Source organism: Heloderma suspectum, chromosome 2 (assembly GCF_057233095.1).
Source record: "Heloderma suspectum isolate Gila_16-S chromosome 2, 16-S_ref, whole genome shotgun sequence".
Classification (NCBI taxonomy): domain Eukaryota; kingdom Metazoa; phylum Chordata; class Lepidosauria; order Squamata; family Helodermatidae; genus Heloderma; species Heloderma suspectum.
In genome coordinates, this window is record NC_139459.1 from 223,285,579 (window position 1) to 223,309,908 (window position 24,330).

A 24,330-nucleotide genomic window follows, 5' to 3' on the forward strand; every position below is an offset into this window, starting at 1 on the left:
AAGAAGTGGGGCACTAAACATTCAGGAAGTGCAGCCAGTGGCATACCCCCCCCCCATCATTGGTGACTCATAAGTAATGGAACGAATGGCTGACAAGCAGCTGCATGGCCAGGTGTAGCCTGTTTCCTGGGTACCCCATGACCAATCAAGCAGATTAAAGCCCTGGAGGGGGTTCTGAGTGTTACATTTGCATTTGGTAGCTGTTCACTGGAACTCCCAACATGAGGTCCAAAGAGGTGTCCATGCGAGTGAAGGAGGCCATGAAGGAGGCCATCATTAGGCTGAGGAAACAACATAAACCCATCAGAGAGATAGCAAACACATTGGGAGTGGCCAACACAACAGTTTGGAACATCCTGAAAGAGAAGGAATTAACTGGCAAGCTCAGCAACAGCAAAAGGCCTAGCAGACCACGGAAGACAACTAAAGTGGATGACCGCAGAACTCTGCCCATGGTGAAGAGGCACCCTTTCACAACATCCAGCCAGGTCAAGAATGCTCTTGAGGAGGTAGGCATGTCACTGTTAACATCTACAGTCAAGAGACGGCTTTATGAATGTAAATACAGAGGCTTCACAACAAGGTGCAAACCACTGGTAATGCTCAAGAACAGACAGGCCAAATTAGCCTTTGCCAGCAAACACCTAAAAAAGCCTGCCCAGTTCTGGAATAAGATTTTTTGGACTGATGAAACCAAGATTAACTTGTACCAGAATGATGAGAAGAGAAAAGTATGGAGAAGGAAAGGAACAGCTCATGATCCAGAGCATACCACATCATCTGTCAAACATGGTGGAGGCAGTGTTATGGCATGGGCATGTATGGCTGCCAATGGAACCGGATCACTGGTGTTTATTGATGACCTGACTGCTGATAAAAGCAGCAGGATGAATTCTGAAGTGTATAGGGCTATACTTTCTGCTCAGATTCAGCTGAATGCTGCCAAACTGATAGGACGCCACTTCATATTGCAGATGGATGATGACCCGAAACATACAGCAAAAGCTACCCAAGAGTTTCTCAAGGCAAAGAAGTGGGATGTTCTTCAATGGCCAAGTCAGTCACCTGATCTCAACAAACTGGAGCATGCTTTTCACTTACTGAAGACAAGACTGAAGGCAGAAAGACCCACAAACAAGCAGCAGCTGAAGGTAGCTGCAGTAAAGGCCTGGCAAAGCATCTCGAGGGAGGAAACTCAGCATTTGGTCATGTCCATGGGTTCCAGACTTCAGGCAGTCATTGACTGCAAAGGATTTTCATCCAGGTATTAAAGGCGATCTTTAAGTTTGAAATGATGTTGGTTTGTTCCATTACTTATGAGCCACCAACAATGGCTGTGTGTGTATGCCACTGGCAGTACTTCCTGAATGGTTAGTGCCCCACTTTTGTCAAAACCCTTGAATTACAGCTGAAAGTCCTGACTTCTCTGCCATCTGGGTGTGTTTCCTTTCAACTTCAATGTGGTGGTGTACAGAGGCCAACTGCCAAAACAGTTATCCTTGTTCCAGTATTTCTGGCCCTGACTGTAGAAATGCACATTTACACATACTGTAATGCAGAGATCCCCTGGGTGAAGGTGGTATATGAGAGAAATCACAAGTCTGTTTAACTTTTAAGTATTTTTTTAACCTTAACCACAAGAGGCCAGATGTTTTGAATTGCACACATGCTTGCTCTGAGCGACTATTATAAATAAGCACATCATTAGTGGGAATTAGTACCAAGATTTACTACAGCTATTTTAAGCTTTTGTGAATAGTATACTGGCCACCATACTAAACATAAAACTCGCAGGTGCTTTCAGGCTCTCAGACAAGATAGGAAGATCATGTCCTCTGGGGTGGATTCGTTGTGGTCAATAGGTGGAGTAGTAGGGTAGAGACACATGGCAGTTGAGTCACATGGCAGGGAAGAGAAAAAGAGGGGGCTGGGAAAAAAGGGCTAGGATTATTCAGGAATGGCAGTTCTAAAGAAGGAAGCTGTGAGAATGGATCGCGGGGGAGAAGGCTGTCAATGCCTCCTAGTCCTGATGGCTGTATCTACCTCTATTATCAGAGGTAGTATACTATGTACACCAGTTGCTGGGGATCATGGATGGGTGGGTGCTGTTCCACTCATGCCCTCCTTGTGGGTTTCCGTGAGCAGCTGGTTGGCCACTGTGTGAACAGAATGCTGGTCTAGATGGACTCTTGATCTGATCTGGCATGGCTCTTCTTATGTTTTTAAAAGAAGCAGCTTGGCAGAATGGATGTTATAGGCAGAGAGAGCAGCAGCAGAGGCAAAACATGTACTAAGGAGATGGCAGGATGCGTATGAGATAAGACAAGGGAGCCAGTTAGGAAGCTTCAAAAGTAATAGAAGGTGTTTGTTTTGCTTTTACTAAATTTTGAGATACTTGATAGGAAGCCTGATGTACATAGTTAGAAGGGTGGTAAGGTCATAGAAGCAGAAGAGGATCTGAAGCACATGGAAGACGGAATGCTAGCAAGGAGGAAGCTACATTTTTGCATTTTAGTCAGAAGGTTTAAGTAGCCTACCGTTATTAAGCCTAATATACACAAATATTTTCTGATACTAGTTAGAATATTGATGGTATACCTCTAATATTTATTCCTGTTGGACGTATATACCCTGCTGGAGGCGACGACAGTATTTTACAGTATGACTACTATTGTTCATGGAATAGTATACCATCAGTGCTCAGCAAACAGCATCATATGCACAACCACATTGCAGTAATTATATACCATCTTTGCTATTATTTCCTCTAGGGAAAGTCTTCATAACTTTAAATTAGTACTTCTAATTACAGCTGGTAGTTTTATGACTGTGAGGTATAGTGTTTACTTACTTAACTTCTCTTGAAGCACCTGTGCTGCCAAGGAAATGAAAGTAACTAGTGCTATTCTGTTATGGTGGGATTTGCCTATGTTTATATGGGGCTCAGTTACCTTGTTATTCCCTGGAAGATATCTGTTTACTTTACAGCACAAACTTTCCTGTCCTGTAGCATTTTTAGGAGGCCTATAGCATTAGCATCATCAGGGAACAGAGGCTCATTAACATAGCCCTCTTTCCCCCTGGTCCTCTTAAAAACATGACTAATATAGCATTCTTTTTTCTTTTTTTATTCTACAAAAGAATACATACATTTTTAAAAAGACATTTGACACACAGTCGCATCACAGCTTCCATTATATAAAGAACAGATCGGTTGCATATTAAGAAAACAGGACTTCAGAATTCTTAACAATACTTCCACAGTACATTTTCAAGATCATGCTTCAAGATAGATAACTACGAAAGAACTGCAAAGGAGAATGACTCCTTATACTAATGTAAATAATGAGTAGGGACATTATTCTATCAAGAGGACACTTGAAACTCCTCTCATGCTGGACTTTATTGCAGTCTTTACTATTGGCCGACTGTTCCGAATGCTGTGGCTATGTGATTGATGAGCTTGCAGTTCCAGTTTGGTGAGTGCGCCAGAAATACGTAACTGAAGAGCAAATGGTCATAGCTGTCACAGTGGTAGTGAGGGCCTTGTAAATGACCAGTGGTATTTGGAAACAAAGGGCTTGTGAGCATTCAGTGCCTTTGCAGGTGTTCTGCTACAGGTTTCACAGGATCCTCTTGAAATTCCATAGTGACAGTGGGCTCTCAGGTATAACACACTGCAACAGCTGCTTTTTTGTCTGAAAACCTAGCAGTAGTTTACAGGTTAGGTCTCCTTATTAAGCCTGGGAAACTGGGAGACAGTCTTTGTTTTAAATATTTTTTTGTGGCAACAAATTGTATAGCATGAGTATAGAGCATAACAAATTGTGACAGGCCTATGCCCTTTCAGCAAATTTAGGTTTATTGAGAGTGCAGATTCTCCAGACTGCCATGTCATTGAAGCCACCTAGTCTGGAGTGACTACCAAAAGGCATTTGCCAGTCAGTGCAAGCATGTTATGACCCAACGATCCACTCAGTATATTGAAAAAAAGTATGGGTGGTAGTGGAATGAATTGCATGAAAGGATGATGTAGCTTCCATCTCTTAAAACTCTAAGCCAGGGTCCCCAACATGGTGCCTGCGGGCACCTCCAGTGGTACCCACAAAGCTCTTCACTCCCTGCTCCCTTTAAAAAAAAAGAAAGAAGAATTTTGATTAAAAAAAAAACATTAGGGCACCCAGTTCTGTAACTGAACCTGCTGCTGATCGACTGTTCAGCAGACAGGAATAGAAAGCAAGGGAAAGGGGTAGAAGGGAGAGAAAGGGCACGGCTAGATGGTAGGACGGGGGAGAAACAGCGAAGTAAAGAGGTGGGGGAGAGAAATAGCAGGCTAGAGGCTGGGAGTGGAAAGAAACAGCAAAATAAAGGGATGAGTGGAAGAGAAAGAGCAAGGCTAAGCCAATGTTCTAGCCACTGAACTGTGTATTGTCAGAAAGTTCTGCTCACTCCCAAAAGCGCAGGCATTAATGATTATTTGACATCTTAGGACAAGGAAACCAAATAACATAATTGAAGCAATCTGATTGCTTAGAATTTTGTGACAGATTTGGCGTAACTCTGTAAGGCTGTAGGCAAACTTAATACCAGACTTCACTGATGTGTTATTATTGGAAAGTTATATAAAAGAAGCCCAGACAATGCACCCAAAGAAGTCCTGAAACTGTACAAGTTGAATCAGCTTTTAAACAGTTAAACCACTCTTTCCACCAAAAAGTATTTCAAGTGTTGTGGTTGCTAAGCAACTCTACATTTTCATGGGTTGAACTGAGATTTATAGCTGGTGGCGAGGGAGTAATGTTTGACGCGCTCGTTGAGGCTCAGCTGATGAGGGGCTATGTCATATCCTAGCATACCAAGAATTGCTCTTGGAAAATGAAATGCCACATCAGCTAGCTGCACACAGCTCTTTTGAGGAAAGTCTAAGTGCTGAACTTTTAAAGTTAAATTGAAAATGTCTGCCTCTTGATCTTCACTAAAGCATTCGAACCATGGCTATGGTCAGAATACCACTACTAGCCATATATGACTTGGTATCTGCCATATTTTTAACAATTATGTAGACACAGAACAAAACTAATAATAATGTAGATTAGACAAGTGCTACTAGAGCTAGATGTAGATCTTAATGATGAACAAATTGCCTATTCCTGATATGGAGCAATCGCCAGCCAATAAAATGGTAATACATGGCACAAATGTCATAGTTTCAGGCAAGGCATCCGCTTCTTCTAAGAGAGCTTTCATGCACAGTTAACCCCATTTAGGCTGCCTAAGACGTGGGGGTCAAGAAAGTCCTAGGCACGTGGCCCAAATACTGAGTTGGCAGTTCAGAATTTTCAGTTCTGATGATAGCTCAGAGGCAATGGGCAGAAAAGCCAGGGAGCTGGAATGTCTCTCGAGGATCAAAGGATTTGTGAATTGGCCTCACCATTCCCTAGCACCATTGCTAGTTTCTAAGCTTTTAGCAAAAGTGCCCATATTTCAAGATATATTTCTAAATTATGCTAAAACATATTAAGATTTTTATATCCAAGCCAAGGCTCACTTGTGTTTAGTCAACTGAACTAGAAGGTGAGATTCTGCAATTTGTTGCATAAATTATGGGCACACAGTTCCCATGACCCATGTTCCTAGCTTACTGTGCATTATTTTTTTTAATATTTGCTTCACCCACAGCTGGTATTAATCCCAATTTTGTTTTAGTGTTCCGGTTTTGTGGCTTTAATATCCTAGCTGATTCATTTTGGGTTACACCATTACATAGTAAGTATGATGATACAGTTATGTATCTTGCACTTTGAGGGGTTCAAAGCCAGCTTTAAAAAAACCTAAATTCCACCGAGTTTAAATAAAATTATAATATTCAGTTCTGCTATAATATTACAGTTAAGCTATATTTGGAGCGCTCAGAACAAAATATGATCAGCACTCTAATCCCAGAAGCTAGGCTTTTAAGACCAAATGGTATGAGAACACAGAAAGGCAGCAATTAAAAGGCAGCAATTAAATGAACTTAATAAGCTTCTTAAGAAAATTATTCACAGCAATGTTAAGTACAAGCAAGATCAGCGGTTACAGTTTATATGCAGAAATAATAATGTAAAGTACATTCTGTAAGTAAATTCTACTGGGGAGTAAATGTTCTTATAATCCTGTTGAGCAGAATTTGTGTTTTAAAACATACTTGATTGTCTGAATTCACTTATTTTGCTGTTTGGCAGCCAGTTCAGCCTGCCAAATTTAAGGCAACCTAAATGGGAGCTTAAACAGTCTCCTTGGTGTCTTAGGTACAGGAAAAATAAGAAAATGCTGGTTTTTGTTCAGCAAATATGTTATGATACATCAAGCATATAACTACATTTGCAGCACTTTAGATTGCATGTTAAAACAAAATTACTTACATGACTGAAGGCAGCACAGTCATCACAGGAAGTACTACAGAATCTGAGAGAGACTTGAAGATTTGTCATTGCACTGGAAGTGGTTTATTTAGCAGTTCTGATATGCAAAGAGATTGATATTGAGTTTATCTATTTTATATTTTCAACAGCCCATCTAAATTGATCGGGAACTGAAGCAGAGAGTGAATTCCTTAAAGCCCCTCTCAGTAAATTAATGACTGAGCTACAATTTAAACTCAAGTCTCATAGTCAAACTCCAACAATATCCAGTCGATGAGAAGGTTCGATATGTTGTCAAGTCTGATAAACTAACAAATTAAGCCCTGCCCATGCAATCAATGCATATCAAGTTTGCATCTCCAGTTAAACTTGCATCTTCAGTTTAGTGCAAATAAAGTTTGCATCTTCAGATCCTGCACCTAGTGCTTCTGCCCAGAATCAGGCAGGGCTGATGTTGCCCCAGCTGAGGCACTGGTTGGATGATCCACCTGGTGCCACAGCAGAGATGGCTTGGTCTGCTCCACACCTTTCCCCATTGGGGAGGATGCAGGGTGGATGAAGCCAAGCTGGCTCAGTCCATTACTTCTCCATCACAGGAGCAAAGGGGATTGAGCTGGCTCTGCATCATTCCTGCTTTCACCCAGATGAAACCAAGCATGCCAGGTAGAGGTTCACTCTTCCACCCAGGGCCTCTGCCAGGGAAGCACTTAAAGCTCGACTTGTGCTTCCATTTGGGAGGGCGAGCAGTGTGTTAAGTGAGGGGAATTCCCTGTGCACTTCTCCCTCTCCCATTTGGGAGGGGGAGTGGCACACAAGGCAATCCCTGCTGCTTTCTCTGGTCACAGATCAGAGAGAAAAGCGGGGACTCCTTTTCCCACTTCCAGGGGTTGGGGCACCAAGGGGGCGGTGCCTGCAGAGGAAGCCCAAGCCTCTGCAGACTAGATGGGAAACCTCTGCAAGCCAGATTAGGCCCACAGTCCAAACATCTCCATCCTTATTCTTTGGCATGTGCTTGTCAGCCCTGTGCAGGGTGTGTGTGTGTGATATGTATATATAGATATATATGTGTGTGTATAGGCGGGGGTGTATAACATTGAAAAGAAAATAAATGTGTTGTTTGCATAGAGGGGCATTCTAACATTTAGCTACCCTCCCCCTTGAGTGATACAGACCAAAGAAAGTATGCTGGCTGTATAATTTGTCCCAGAGTTATGCCTTATCTTGGAGCCTCCTTGTTTGTTCACAATGTTCTTGTTGAATTTTGGGGTGGAAAAGTTGAGTATTTTCTTTGCTTTGTTTACTGACACCTCATATTGAGTCACTAATTCTTTATAGAACAACTAACAGAGAAATTGGAGGCTTTAAAATGACCACTTCCCTATCTTAGGGGCAGAAGGTTGATTTGATATTTAGCAGGACTTCAATCTGTTCCATTAAGAAACTGGGCAATTTAATTTCTATATAATTCAGTCTATCTTCTCAAATAGAGAGGAAGGACACTTTGATTTGTGGATGTTGCTTTGCCCTGAAATCCAAATCATGGTTCCCTAGGAGAGGTATGGGCTGGATTAAGCACAATGCCCAACCGTGGATTGGTGCTGTGTGAACGGTCCTTTAAGGAATCTTGGGCTCACAGGTTCCCTCCTCCCCTACTGGTGAGCAGCTATTCATCCAAAATGGCAAATTATGGTTTGTGTTTGCTCGGCAAACCAAGGCTACAAATAATGACTGGTTCCTGGCTTCCATTCTTGGTTGCAGGGAAAGCACAACCCATTACTTGCTGGAAACTAGGATGTGAGGGAAGGAACTACAGTGTGCTGGAAGAGAAGGGAGTGTGAAAGTGTCCTTTAAAGTCTCATTCACACAACATCAAATCATTGTTTGGTATTACATCTGAAGCATCCTTAAATCCAGTAAAACACCATTATGATTTCAAAACTGAATCCAGGAAGCTTAAAAGCTCAAACTGCCTTACCATACTGTGTTTGTTTCTTGGAGAACAATGCCAGCTTTTAGGATTTGAGAAAAAATGAAGAGGAAGTAAATGTTCCAGAGAGAAGTTTTTAAAATACCATGTATTCCAGCAGGGAAACTGCAGCTTTTTGTAGGTGGTAATGTGTAGGTGGATATTGGCCTTTTAGCTTGAAGAGTTCTGTGTCTTCAGTATGGTTTTTGTTTCTAGTTTCAAAAGGAGGTTTAGGGACATGTGTGGCTTCAAGAAAGGATCTAAGACTCTCAGCCTTCACGTGAATACTCTTATTACAACAAAACTGTTATTCTATCCAAGAGGGTAAGATGTGAGGTGTGGGTTGGTTGGCTACTGCTGAACATTTTAAATGACTTTTGAAGAGTACAAACTGTACTCACTGCTACATTATACCTCCTACTGTTGTATAGTGGTGTTGCACAAATCTGAACCTTTCCCTAATTCTGGGGTAGGCAACCTGATGCCCTCCAAATGTGGTGGTTTGCAACTCCCATAAGCCCCAGCTAGGATGGCTAATGATCAGGGCTGATGGGAGTTGTACTTCAAAACATCTGGAGAACACTAGGTTGCCTATCACTCCTAATCCACTAAAGAAGAAGAAAAGTTGTTTTGAGGCCAACAAATTGAAAACATGCAAATGTGTGGCATTACAGGTGGAAGCTAAAGCTCTGAACACTTAAAATAATGGACTTGCATGTACATATAGCAAATTTGTATTACAGTCAGGGCCAGAAATATTGGAACAAGGATAACTGTTTTGGCAGTTGGCCTCTGTACACCACCACATTGAAGTTGAAAGGAAACACACCCAGATGGGAGAGAAGTCAGGACTTTCAGCTGTAATTCAAGGGGTTTGACAAAAGTGGGGCACTAACTGTTCAGGAAGTACAGCCAGTGGCATACACTCACACCCATCATTGCTGGCTCATAAGTAATGGAATGAATGGCTGAGAAACAGCTGCGTGGCCAGGTGTAGCCTGTTTCCTGGGCACCACATGACCAATCAAGCAGATAAAAGGCCTGGAGGGGGTTCGGAGTGTTACATTTCCATTTGGTAGCTGTTCACTGGAACTCCCAACATGAGGTCCAAAGAGGTGCCCATGCGAGTGAAGGAGGCCATCATTAGGCTGAGGAAACAACATAAACCCATCAGAGAGATAGCAAACACATTGGGAGTGGCCAACACAACAGTTTGGAACATCCTGAAAGAGAAGGAATTAACTGGCAAGCTCAGCAACAGCAAAAGGCCTGGAAGACCACGGAAGACACCGAAAGTGGATGACCGCAGAACTCTGCTCATGGTGAAGAGGCACCCTTTCACAACATCCAGCCAGGTCAAGAATGCTCTTAAGGTAGGCATGTCATTGTCAACATCTACAGTCAAGAGACGGCTTTATGAATGTAAATACAGAGGCTTCACAACAAGGTGCAAACCACTGGTAACGCTCAAGAACAGACAGGCCAGATTAGCCTTTGCCAGCAAACACCTAAAAAAGCCTGCCCAGTTCTGGAATAAGATTCTTGGGACTGATGAAATCAAGATTAGCTTCTACCAGAATGATGGGAAGAGAGAAGTATGGAGAAGGAAAGGAACAGCTCATGATCCAAAGCATACCACATCATCTGTCAAACGTGGTGGAGGCAGTGTTATGGCATGGGCATGTATGGCTGCCAGTGGAACCGGGTCACTGGTGTTTATTGATGACCTGACTGCTGATAAAAGCAGCAGGATGAATTCTGAAGTGTATAGGGCTATACTTTCTGCTCAGATTCAGCTGAATGCTGCCAAACTGATAGGACGCCGCTTCATATTGCAGATGGATGATGACCCGAAACATACAGCAAAAGCTACCCAAGAGTTTCTCAAGGCAAAGAAGTGGGATGTTCTTCAATGGCCAAGTCAGTCACCTGATCTCAACAAACTGGAGCATGCTTTTCACTTACTGAAGACAAGACTGAAGGCAGAAAGACCCACAAACAAGGAGCAGCTGAAGGCAGCTGCAGTAAAGGCCTGGCAAAGCATCTCGAGGGAGGAAACTCAGCATTTGGTCATGTCCATGGGTTCCAGACTTCAGGCAGTCATTGACTGCAAAGGATTTTCATCCAGGTATTAAAGGCGATCCTTAAGTTCATAGATCACGGATCACTGCCTTGTTGTGGCGAAGGGGCTTGTGTAACTCAGTGAAGCCATAAGCTATGCCATGCAGGGCCACCTAAGACGGACAGGTCATGGTGGAGAGTTCTGACAAAACGTGGTCCACTGAAGAAGGAAATGGCAACCCGCTCCAGTATTCTTGCCAAGAAAACCCCATGGAACGTATCACAAGGCTAAAAGATATGGCCCCGGAAGATGAGCCCCCCAGGTCAGAAGGTGTCCCATATACTACTGGGGAAGAGCAGAGGGTATTTCCAAGTAGCACCAGAAAGAGTGAAGCGGCTGGGCCAAAGCCGAAAGGACACTCAGCTGTGGATGTGTCTGGTGGTGAAAAGAAAGTCCAATGCTGTAAAGAACAATATTGTCTAGGAACCTGGAATATAAGATCAATGAATCAAGGTAAGCTGGAGGTGGTCAAACATGAGATGGCAAGACTGAACATCGACATCTTGGGAATCAGCGAACTAAAATGGACAAGCATGGGCAAATTTAATTCAGGTGACCATCATATCTACTACTGTGGGCAAGAATCCCTTAGAAGAAATGGAGTAGCACTCATAGTCAACAAAAGGGTGGGCAAAGCAGTACTGGGGTACAATCCCCAAAATGACAGAATGATCTCAGTACAAATCCAAGGCAAACCATTCAACATCACAGTAATTCAAGTCTATGCCCCAACCACTGAGGCCAAAGAAGCTGAGGTTGATCAGTTCTATGAAGACCTACAACACCTTCTAGAACTAACACCAAAAAAAGATGTCCTCTTCATCATAGGGGATTGGAATGCCAAAGTAGGAAGTCAAGAAATAACCGGGATAACAGGCAAGCATGGCCTTGGTGTACAAAATGAAGCAGGACAAAGGCTAATCGAGTTTTGCCAAGAGAACACGCTGATCAGAGCAAACACTCTTTTCCAACAGCACAAGAGGCGACTCTACACATGGACATCACCAGATGGTCAATATCGAAATCAGATTGATTATGTACTTTGCAGCCAAAGATGGGAAGCTCTATACAGTCAATAAAAACAAGACCTGGAGCTGACTGTGGCTCAGATCATGAGGTTCTTGTTGCAAAATTTCAGCTTAAATTGAAGAACGTAGGGAAAACCACTAAATCATATCCCTTATGAATACACAGTGGAGGTGACAAATAGATTTAAGGGATTAGACCTGATAGACAGAGTGCCTGAGGAACTATGGACGGAGGTCCGTAACATTGTTCAGGAGGCAGCAACTAAATCCATCCCAAAGAAAAAGAAATGCAAGAAAGCCAAGTGGCTGTCTGATGAGGCTTTACGAGTAGCTGAGGAAAGAAGGGAAGCGAAAAGCAAGGGAGAAAGGGGAAGATATATCCAACTGAATGCAGAGTTCCAGAGAATAGCAAGGAGAGACAAGAAGGCCTTCTTAAATGAACAATGCAAAGAAATCAAGGAAAACAATAGAATGGGAAAGACTAGAGATCTCTTCAAGAAAATCGGAGATCTCAAGGGAACGTTTTGTGCAAAGACAGGCATGATAAAGGACAAAGAAGGCAGGGACCTAACAGAAGCAGATGAGATTAAGAAGATGTGGAAAGAATACACAGAAGAACACAGGAAAGATCTTAATGTCCCTGATAGCCATGACAGTGCGGTCACTGAACTTGAGCCGGACAGCCTAGAGAGTGAAGTCAAGTGGGCCTTAGGAAGCATTACTAACAGCAAAGCTAGCGGAGATGACAGTATTCCAGCTGAGCTATTTAAGATCCTAAAAGATGATGCTGTTAAAGTGCTGCACTCAATATGCCAACACATTTGGAACACTCAACAGTGGCCACAAGAATGGAAAAGGTCAGTTTACATTCCAGTTCCAAAGAAGGGCAATGCCAAAGAGTGTTCAAACTACTGCACAATTGCACTCATTTCACATGCCAGCAAGGTTATGCTCCAAATCCTACAAGCTAGGCTTCAGCGGTATGTGAACCGAGAACTACCGGAAGTACAAGCTGGGTTTCAAAGAGGCAGAGGAACTAGAGATCAAATCACCAACATTCACTGGATCATGGAGAAAGCAAGAGAATTCCAGAAAAACGTCTCTTTCTGCTTCATTGACTACGTTAAAGCCTTTGATTGTGTGGATCACAACAAACTGTGGCAAATTCTGAAAGAGATGGGAGTCCCAGACCACCTTACCTGTCTCCTGAGAAACCTGTACGAGGGTCAAGAAGCAACAGTAAGAACCGGACATGGAACAACCGATTGGTTCAAAATTGGGAAAGGAGTACAAGGCTGCATATTGTTGCCCTGCTTATTAACTTATATGCAGAGTACATCATGAGAAACGCCGGGTTGGATGAATCACAGGTTGGAATTAAGATTGCCGGGAGAATTATCAACAACCTCAGATACATAGACGATACCACTCTAATGGCAGAAAGCAAAGAGGATCTAAAGAGCCTCTTGTTGAGGGTGAAAGTGGAGAGTGCAAAAGCTGGTTTGAAACTCGACATTAAAAAACTAAGATCATGGCATCTGGCCCCATCACTTCCTGGCATATAGAAGGGGAAGAAATGGAAGCAGTGACAGATTTTACTTTCTTGGGTTCCAAGATCACCGCAGACAGTGACCGTAGCCATGAAATTAAAAGACGTTTGCTCCTTGGGAGGAAAGCTATGGCAAACCTAGACAGCATAGTAAGAAGCAGAGACATCACCTTGCCGACAAAGGTTCGTATAATCAAAACTATGGTTTTCCCAGTAGCAATGTATGGCTGTGAGAGCTGGACTATAAGGAAGGCTGAGCGCCGAAGAATCGATGCTTTCGAACTGTGGTGCTGGAGAAGACTCTTACGAGTCCCCTGGACTGCAAGGAGGTCAAATCAGTCAATCCTAAAGGAAATCAACCCTGACTGCTCATTGGAAGGACAGATACTGAAATTGAAGCTCACATATTTTGGCCACCTAATGCGAAGAGAAAACTCCCTGGAAAAGACCCTGATGCTGGGAAAGATTGAAGGCAAAAGGAGAAGGGGATGGCAGAGGATGAGATGGCTAGATAGCATCATTGATGCAATGAATATGGACTTGAGCACACTCCAGGAGAGAGCGGAGGACAGGAAGGCCTGGCGTGCTATGGTCCATGGGGTCACGAAGAGTCGGGCATGACTGAACATAAGTTTGAAATGATGTTGGTTTGTTCCATTACTTATGAGCCACCAACGATGGGTGTGTGTGTATGCCACTGGCTGTACTTCCTGAATGGTTAGTGCCCCACTTTTGTCAAACCCCTTGAATTACAGCTGAAAGTCCTGATTTTGCTCCCATCTGGGTGTGTTTCCTTTCAACTTCAATGTGGTGGTGTACAGAGGCCAACTGCCAAAATAGTTATCCTTGTTCCAATATTTCTGGCCCTGACTGTACTTGCTGAACTGTAGCATTCTAATTTTCTTATAGGAATACTGAATTATAAACTAATTTCCAGTTTGCTTCCTCCCTGAGCCTTTGAAAGAGACAATGATACAGGTTTAGGGTAGAGTTCACCAGGAACTTGTGCACAGCTCTCCTCTTTCTTACGGGGCGTGCAGAGGAGAACTTCCCAGTCTAGTTTGTCCGTAAGTATCTGGCTAAGCAATGACATGCCTTAGCTATATAGGCGAACAAAGTGACTAATTCAGTATTCAGATTAGCAAATATTTCTTTCACAGACGCAGCCACAGGCTAGTTTAAAGGAACAATATCAGTACAACTGCCCAAAGTAGATTTAGAAGAACGAATTGTTTTGTCTAAAAATAAAAACAATGTTGGAGAAACATCTGGCTTTAGCTTTTCATAATTGCATCAAACTAAATGCCATTGTGTAAAATAACCCCATTCAATTTGAGGAAAAATAAAGAAATTGGCTGATATTTGAGAAAGATGAAGAGATTACTGTGCTTCAGTTCAACAAAGATTTGTTGTGAAGGATAAGGGTATCAATAGCTACTACTCAGGGTGGATATATATAACCTCTTATATCAGAGACAGTAAGCCTCTAAATACCAGTTCCTGGGAAACACAATTGGGAGGGTGCTATTGCATTCATGTCCTGCTTGTGGGCTTTCCAGAGGCATCTGGCCACTGTGGGAACCGAGTGCTGGACTAGATAGGGTTTTGGTCTGATGCAACAGGACTCTTATGTTGCATAAGTAAACAAGACTAAACAAGAGCAAGTATATGAACTGGTCCTTAAGTAAACAAGACCAAGAATTTAATTTCTGTATCTTCAGATGAATCCATGGCAGCCAAACTGCGAGTTCCCTTGCCCTACTGAGCATATGTATCAGGACGGAAGGTGTGGAGGGGCAGCATTTTTCCTTTTTCTGCAGTGTTTTATGGCAGTTTTTTTCTTTAAACGTTCCCTCCCATTATTCTCAGTGGAATGGAAATAAACGACAGTGCCTCCAGGGCTGGCATAGTCGCTGTCCCCCTCCCCGAATGCCTCCTTTTGCCCTCTCACCCTCTTTGGAGTTCTGAAGCAGAGGAGCACAGTGGTGACCCTTCCTGCTGTTGCACAGAGGAGTCTTCACTGGGCAGACCTCCTTCACCCATGGACCCTCCTCTTGGGTAGAGAAGAACTTTATCCCATGCTCCCTGGGAGGGGGTCCTTGCTGCCTTAGATTTGGCTGTGATCTTGGCTAAAGCCTAATTCTGACCGATGGTACTATTTCAGATTTTAGATAGGGCCTTTCAGGGCTGAATTCTCCTCTATATTGAAAACTAGTGTGCAGGTGGAGGAAGAGGAAGCTTGGCTTAGGACCTTCTCCTTGGATACCCAGCTTTCTGTGTGAAGGGAGGAATGTAGGTATTTTGTGCTTTGCGTGCATGGAGGAGCATTGCCATGCGAACCCCCATCCATAGACTGAAGCATTACAATCTTGACACTGGTTTACCACGTCAAGTCAGAACTAGGCTTAAGTCACAGCCCAAGTATACTGGGCCTCGAACAGCATGCCTTCCCACTGCTGCTATAGTTACACCTGGCCATGCTAACAAGGCAGGCATTTTGGCAATCGGCTTCCTTACAAGGAACTGTTTGTAGTTCTACTTTCCTTTCTCTCTCTGCCTCCCTTCCTCTCTTCCTGCATCCCTCCTTTCCCTTCCTACCCGAGATTAACACCTTTAGGGGTAAGGACCTTACTTTTAGGTAAATCTGCCATGGGGAAGAGCATCAGTATAACAATCCAACCACCTGCCCTGTCGCTTCGGCTGCATGTTTTTTTTTCTTCCAACGCATAGATATCCTTCTCTTCCCATGTTGCCTCCATAAAAAAAACAACCCACTGTGAATTAAAATATTGGGAATGAAGAAAACCTTGATACTATAGTTGGGCATCTTTTAATTATGTGCTGGTGGAAGGGCTTCAACTGGGCTGATTGTGTATTTGAGGCCTCTGCTCTTGACTTTTTTTGTAGGGTGAGAAGAGTTGTATTGGGGGGTACATACACTCCTAAACTGTGCCTCTATGCTTCAAGGATGGCCCTGAGAATAAGGAATGCAAAACTTTGTAAATCTGAAGTCTAGAATTTCCAGGAATTACATTGTCTAGTCACCTGGAGTCTGTCTATTTTTCCATGTAAATGCAATGTCATTTTTATTGATAAAAAAAAATGCAAAGACTCATGGACTGTTGTGATTATCATTATTGTTGAACTGGGGCTGTTGGTCTGTGAACAACTTACTAAAAGGCATGATGTTCCTGGGTACAAGTGCAGGCTGGTAAATGGTGCACTGCAATCATTAGACGAATTGAGCTGCTATGTTTGGGGATGGCTATTATGGTAAGGAACAAGCTTTGGATATCTTTATTAGGCTCTGGGGAGGTACTTGGGAAAGCACTCTAGATAGTTCTCTAAAAGAGACTAATTTTCACTCCTTTAAAGTCCTCCAGTGCCCCATGATGCTGTTGATTGATAGATATTTGAGATACACAAACCAGCATCGTTTAATATTTAATATGCTTGAACAATTTATTGAAGTGAACAAAACAGTTGTGATCAATTTAACTTAAGCATATGAAAACGCTATCTGGAGAGTCTTGTAACAGAGCTTTGAAGTATGTTCTCCCTTTCTTACCATTACAGGCTTATGAAAAAAGGTTCCCCACATGCCCTCTCATTCCCATGTTTGTAGGCAGTGATACTGTGAATGAATTCAAGAGCGATGACAGGGCTATTCATGTGATTGAAAGGCGCTGTAAACTGGATGTAGATGCTCCACGACTCCTGAAAAAGGTAACTGAATTTGGTTCAGTTGGAGGCTATTATGGACTGGGAGGGGAGTGACTTTTCCTACTGGTAGACTCTTTCTTAACCAGGCTTCCCCCTCACCCTACCTCCAAAAAAGAGTTACTGAAAGGCTGTTCCCAGTCAGGATGAATCTCCTGATATACCCTAGTGTGTCCAGTTGCTTGGAGAGTTTCTCAGCCCTATTGCCAAGGATGCCTCCCTTCAGCCCAGCTATAGAAAAAATAAAAAGAACAGTGCTTTGGATTTTCTTGCTCAACCTTAAAAACACAGCAAAGCCCTTATGAAAATCCTAAGAATGCCAGTGTTAGATCGGTAGTTGTGTGGGGAAGAGACTAGTGAGAATTCCCATTTTAAAACAGTGTAGCTAAATATCCAAATATTAAAAAAGAGTTTATTTCTGGAAAAAGGGAAAGAAATGAGGGAAGGCAAGAATTAGATTCACAGAATTCCAAATAAAACCAGTAAAGTAAATCTAACTTAAGTAGTTACATATTACCTACTTGAGTGACATCTTGGATTCTAGGGCATAGGCAGAGTGAATTGCAGAGAAAATAGTCTGAGAGAGCATCTTGGCCTCCAGTCAGATGGTATATGGAAGGCTCACCAGGAGGGAGCAAACATTATTTTATGGGAATCTAAGTTCAGTAAAAGCCAGCTCCTTAGAGACTAGTTGGACAAAACAGCAATAATTCAGTAGCCTCTATTTCTGATGTCAGTGGTCTAGCCAGCAAATCTGAAGATTAATAGCTGGACCCACCTTCCTAATGCCCCCCACCTTACATCTCAAAAGATGCAGCCAATTAGATCCAGTTAGCCTATTCTAAAAAAGAGCTTTTTGAATGCTTATTGGTGCCAGTGTACCAGGTGCTCTAGGGGGCACTGTTGAGCTAAATCAAAATATAAGGGTTTGTCACAGAGATCTTAATTATCATAGATCATAGAATCATACGGTTGGAACGGGCCTGAAAGACCATTGAGTCCAATCCCCTGATTCCCAGACAGTCTCCCATCCAAGTACTAACCAAGGCTGACCCTGCTTAGCTTCTGAGATCAGATGAGATTGGGTGCATCCAGCCCTTTGTCTGTTCTGGTCTGGGAGGCTTCTTCTTCTTAACCTAATCTCTGCTCTTCTCTTAGATTGCAGGGGTAGATTATGTTTACTTTATTCAAAAGAACTCCTTGAACAGACGAGACCGCACTTTACACATAGAGGCCTACAATGAAACTTTCTCAAACAGAGTTGTCATTAATGAACACTGCTGTTACACGGTGAGTTGAAGTTGAACTTAATCTTCAGACATTTCAGTAGAGGTTTGCTTTTGGCTCCTCCTAGCTAAGGATTATATTGCACATAGTGATTCCTATCAGTTTTCAGCTGGTTAACTGGTATCAAACATTGTTCATGAATGTTCTTATTTTGGTCAGAATTCCTCAGCACTGGATATAAAATCTGTCATATTTAGGCATCTGTGCTCAGACAGTACAAACATATGGAATATGTTAGGACTGGTGCATGTGTTCAGAAGTCTGAACGCTGCATTTTACCTGCCTTGGCATATGCCTAAGGTCCTTGTTGATAGTTCGTTGATGGCAGGACATAGCTGAGATGACCAATTCTTGTACCAACATCTGTTAAACTTGCAGATGCCTCTAGTTTTCTTTTTTTTTTTCAAAAAAAGAAAAGCTAACATACAAAACAATGGGTAGTATCCAATTGTGCCCGTATGCTTGCGGAACTCACCATTGGTGCAATGGGGCATTTGTGGTTCTAAAGATAAGCTGAAACAAGTGGATATGTTTATTTCCAGGGCAGTGGGGACCACAGAAGGGAGGTCCGCTGACCTGTCCTGATCCGGAACAAGCATTTCCGCTCAGTTGTTTCCAGGGTTATTTTTAGAAACACAAAATTCCATTGCGCAAGTGGTGGGTTCCGCGAGCGCAGTAGAACCAGCAAAGGCAGAGCAGCCCCACTGAATATTGCTCAAAGTGTTTTATAATGTGCAAGAGTTTTCATTCTTGCCAACTGAAGTTGATCCAAGGAAAATTGAACATGTACGCCTTGAAATATTGCAGGTTTGTCACTGCACCTTTGTCTAAAAGTGGCCCAGCTAAAACACAGATAGAAAGGAGGGAAGGCCCTGATGCAGAAGAGGGAATCTATGAGGTACACATAAACATACTAGTTATTAAGCCTAATGCATTTTATTAAGGCAAATGCATCTTGAATGATCTTCAGGGACGCTGATAAAAAAAAGTAACGCTATTGCCTGTGTATTCATTTTGTAGCAGGGCATATAGGAAATAACATTGCTTTGTTTTACCAGTCCTAGCTAAGGATTATTTGAAATACGTTGGCTGTGTACCTTAAAGGCTCCTTCTTCTTTAATTTGGGCTTAAACATTCTGTATATGGGTTAATGGAAATGTTGCTCAGTCACATGCAAGTCATAGGAAGGCTCTTATTTGTGATGATGGTATATTCAGCGAGAACAGCATATTAAAACATGTCTGGGTAGATTTCAGTCTTGTAGGATCTACTTCATTTTTTTTAATTAGATCCTTGAGGTCCACCAGCCCAAGCCAGACTCAAAAGTATTGGCTGAGGAAGAGGGTGGAGCCTGATGCAAAGCGGTGGCTCAGAGAAAGGATCCAATTGCCTGCTGCACCCCATGAGCCATACACGGCATATACCAGTATAAATAATTTTTTGTGTGGTGGCATGTTAAAGTCTTGTTCCTATTAAATAATTGGGAGCCAGAAACTCCTGCGGATAGACTGCAGATTATCTAGTGATCTATCTTCTCTCCACTCCTGTTTTAAAAGGTCCGTATTGCATGCACAGCCCGTAGCAAATGTAGTAGTAGTCTCTGACAGCAGGGGCACTGGCATACATCTAACAGAAGTAGACAGATGACACATGTGCTAGGATCTGTGCATGCAAGTAAAGATCTAAACATCGCTTTCCTTTCATATTGCCACTGGTGCCTTTCTGCAGCCTGCATACGAGGCATGTAACATCTAAATGAACTCTTAATCTGTCCTTTTTAGGTTTCTGAAGATCAAATTGCTTGATATATGAGCTGTTCATTCTTAAGAATAGGGAGGTATTGCTCTTTCACATCCACCATTCGTTACAATGGGGAGGTGGGCATGGCACAAGACCATCAAGCCACAGGGGATCTAGTAAGAAGGGATACTTCTCCCTCATAATAATACAGTACTTAAAACATTAAACTGGCGTATGCCTTGCCAATAGTATTAGTAGCAGGTTCCTTGTCATGCAGACTTGCTCATTTCCACTTTAGACGATCCAAAGACTGAAATGCTGGCAGCCCAATTAACTGGTCAATATTTTGGTTCAGGAGAATCTAAATAGCAACCTAAAATAATCATATTAACCAGGTCTGTGTTCACTGTCTGTATATTTTTTAAAAGTTGGCTAGACACCAAAGCTGAAGAACATAGCTTCATCTTTTCAAAGATAAGGGGGCTTTAGGCAGCTCCTTTTCTCCTGAGAGGTGACAGCTTCTCAGCAGTCACCGATGCTCTTGGCTGCTTATGATAAAAGCAGAGAACCAGATTGAGAGCATCTTTGAGGAGGAAGAAATTAAGTAGTGAACGGCATTATGGATACTAACATCCAATTTAATCCTGGCTGCTTACCAGAAATTTTGATATTCATATAAAATTGCTTTAGAAGAAATAACATAGTGGCTGGGTTCACACAACACATCAAGCCAGAGTGTGGGTTGAGTATGGGTTGTCATTGAACTGTGGGTTGTTGTGTTGTGTGAACTTAGCTGCACTAACAAAGCATGGTTTGTTAACCATGAACAACACACAGAGGGAACCCATGGTTTGTTGTTGGGTTGTGAACTTTGGGCCTGTTTGCATGTGGGTTAATTCAACCATGGCTGCCATTTTGAATATTCAAGCTGCAGCAGGGGTGCGCCGCAGCTTGTCATGTCATGCAAACCCAGGCATCGTGGGTTATTTGAGGGTTAAACAACCCTCAGATAACCCTAGAACAACCCATGGAAGTATTTTTGGAGTACTATGCAAATAATTTTGCAGGAGTTGGCTCTCCAAAAGTGACAATGTGGCAGATCTCAGCTTGCAACCTTATTTTATGAAGACTTGGGTGAGCCTTACATTGATTTCAGCTAGGCACACTCTCCATATGGCCAGATGGTTAAAATGCGTATACCTTGACCTAAACGATAAATAATTTAATTCCTTCCTATATGACGAGTTTTCATTGAGACTGTTCTGACAGGAATGGCTAACATTGACTTCTGTGGTGGTGGAGGGGAAATTGGAAAATTAATTGAAGGGCTGACACCAGTAACTTTCATGTGGTATTAAGTGTAACTGCTAAAATACTTTTAGCACCTTGCCTTCTCAGATCTTGAAATGGGACTAAAAATCAAGAGTTGTAAATGAATAAAATGTGAATTTTACAGAGTCCACTGTCTCCTACGACAGGGGTGGGCAACTTGTGGCCCTCCAGATGTTTTGTCCTATAACTTCCATCATTCCTCACCATTCACTGTGCTGGCTAGGGCTGGTGGAAGTTGTAGGCCAAAACTTCTGGAGCGCCACAAGTTGCCCACCCCGTTCTAAGATCTTAGAGCATATTGCTGTTTTCAAATCTGTCTCCTCAACAAAGAACCTTGGTGCTGTTAACAAGCTGTTAAGTCACGTATTGATGCTCCAAAAATGCAGCAATGTATATCGTATACCATACTTCAAAAATAACTGTGCTTGTGTTACTTGACTAGACTTTTTGATATACGTTACGTGCCCACCTTTGTTTCTTAACTCCCTAGGTGCACCCAGACAATGAAGACTGGACATGTTTTGAGCAATCTGCAAGCCTTGACATTAAATCTTTCTTTGGCTTTGAAAGCACAGTAGAAAAGATTGCCATGAAACAATACACCAGCAATATTAAAAAGGTGAGCTTTCAAGTTCGTAGGTCCCTGGTATTGTAGATCCCCAGAAGTATTGATGTTACTTCTGGATGCTGGGAAGATGGGGAGTAATTTTGAACCCACTTGGGATTTATCTTAGTGAATATTGTCCTGGTATGGCTTTGTAGTTGTGGCTGCTGTCATCTTCTACTGGTGGGACATTCTAATCTGAATGATATGGACAAATCAGTTCATGCTGGGAATAGGGGAGCCTGAGTATAAAGCAACTTCTCCATATGCTTTGTGTCCTTACAAATGTACTGAATGAAGGATTGCCTTGCTTTCAAAGGGCAAAGAAATAATAGAGTACTACCTGAAGCAGCTTGAAGAAGAAGGAATAACATATATTCCTCGTTGGAGTCCACCTATAAAATTTACATTTGAACATTGTGCATCTCATGCAAGACGGTCACTGCCCCCTCCAGTCAGCATACCTGAAACTGCCATCAAAGAGGGATTAAGCCCTAAAGAAATCAACACTTGCAACAGTGCAACAGATCCTACAGCTGGAACGTCTGATGGTGAGTTGTTTCCCTGTTCTGCTCCCTTATGCAGCTATTTTGGGTGCATCTGTTATAATCTCAGCTGGCTTCTAATGATACAGGCAAGGAGTCTGTGTGCCTGTGCTGAAAATCTACACTGTTTTGAAATTGAACTACTTGGTTTAAGCTGCACAGAGTAAATTGTACAAGCAGGTAAAATTGTAGGGCTGTTTTCAGAAATAAAATCTGTAGATAGTGGAATTGTATTGACTGAGGACTTGGGTACAGAAGGGAGAAGGCACCTGGTATTGCTTGGGGTTATGCAGAGCCCTTGAAGGGTAGAACTTTTGGAAGGAAAGCAATTCAGCTGGAGAGAGTTACCAAAGTTAATGTTTCCCAGATACACCAAAAGCTCAAAAATAGCAACTTGCTCTGCGAATGACAAATGTGCTTCCACTTGAAATTTTATTTATTTATTTACTTACTTACTTACTTCTATCCCACCTTTTTTCCTCCTTAAGGAACCCAAGGCGGCATACATAGCCTTCCTCCTCCATTTTATCCTCACAACAACAACCCTGTGAGGTGGGTTGGACTGAGAGTCTGTGACTGGCCCAAAGTCACCCAATGAGCTTCCATGGCCAAGTGGGGACTAGAACTCGGATCTCCCGACTCCCAATCCACAAATATGTGCAGATAATCATTTGTTAATTGACCTACCAATCATTGCCTCTAATAGCATTGTGTAAATACCATTTCAGACAAGCTAGATGCAGACTACATCAAGAGGTATCTGGGTGACTTGACACCACTTCAGGAAAGCTGCCTCATCAGGCTTCGGCAGTGGCTCCAGGAAACACACAAAGGCAAAGTAAGGATCTGTGTCTCTACTTGGCTTCCTGTCCATCAGAAAAGTGTATAGCATGCAAGATGCTCTGGCAGGATGTCAACAATCCATCCAAGGGACATTTATACATAAGTTTGCCTTGAACTGATTTGAACCTGATACCTTTAGTTTTTTGTGGGCTAGAAAAGTTTAATCTTTAAATCTACTTCCCAGAGTGCAGAGTCCAGATGCTTAAAGAAAACAAAGCTTTGGCTTGGAAGCCTAGAGACCCTTTCATATGCTAAGGGTTATGAAATCTCTACAGATTAACCACTTTCGCTTTGTCCCATGAGGGGATTTACTCTGCTGCTGCAAGGCTTGCTAATAAGCCATTACTCAATGCCATGACGTTCTCAGTGTGCTGAGCATTTGAATGTACACTAGAATACATGCTTGCACAGGAAGTTCATAATTTATGGAACGTTGCTGCAAGTTGATACAGTTTAAAAGTTAATGAAGGCCAGTTATCTATGCAAATACCTCTTTCCCACAGATAGCCAAGCTCCATTTTCCCATCTCTTTTTGAGCCTTTCTGCACAAGACATTTATTGTGTGCTTGTGATTCCTCGCTCATGGTAGTTTGTGGGTGCTTTACACCATGTCATCCTCCAGGGCCTCTCCTGTTCTTTGCAACCATTATAGCGATTTCTTTTCTAACAAAGAAAGTCTAGTATTTCTGTTAAAGGTGACATGAAACCCTGGTATATTTGCGCAATTCTGCTATACCACAGTGCCACCTAGTGGTTGAGTAATGGAACATATAGAAAGGCAGAGACAGAAAACCCCCAGAAAAAAACACATGTAAAGGAGCTGATCTTAATCCCACAAAGAATCCAGAAGCAGAAGCCTTGGTAAAGTGGCAGTGAGAAGCCTCATGTAGAAAAACCCTTTTTCTTTCCTGGACAAGAACTTATAAAGGTGTGTGTGTTTGGGGATGGAGGGTTACTTTAAAATGAAGGCTTGCTTACTATGATGGTAAGATTGAAGAGTAGGAAGTAAATCTTTCATTCTCGTCTCTTCCTCATTTTACTTAAGAGCAAATCAATCTTGTTTACTCCTAGGACTTTCAGTTTCTACCTTAAAGCAAAATGCCTTATCTAAATTTAATTTATTTTCAAAACCAATGGTCATGATAAGAACAGAAGAAATTAATACAATAAATTGAAAACCACTGGTAAAT

At 42.4% G+C, this 24,330-nt stretch overlaps 1 protein-coding gene across 4 annotated transcripts in view; it reads left to right on the plus strand.

Annotated features, from left to right (window-relative positions):
- SEC14L1 (SEC14 like lipid binding 1) overlaps positions 1–24,330 on the plus strand; it is a 104,728-nt gene that overhangs the window by 61,063 nt on the left and 19,335 nt on the right. For all 4 annotated transcript variants that reach the window (XM_084838228.1, XM_084838230.1, XM_084838227.1 and 1 more), the window contains 5 exons: positions 16,646–16,795; positions 17,948–18,079; positions 21,639–21,767; positions 22,072–22,303; positions 23,026–23,135. In XM_084838228.1, coding sequence (XP_084694354.1) covers positions 16,646–16,795; positions 17,948–18,079; positions 21,639–21,767; positions 22,072–22,303; positions 23,026–23,135 — 753 coding nt within the window. The remainder of the gene's footprint in view (positions 1–16,645; positions 16,796–17,947; positions 18,080–21,638; positions 21,768–22,071; positions 22,304–23,025; positions 23,136–24,330) is intronic.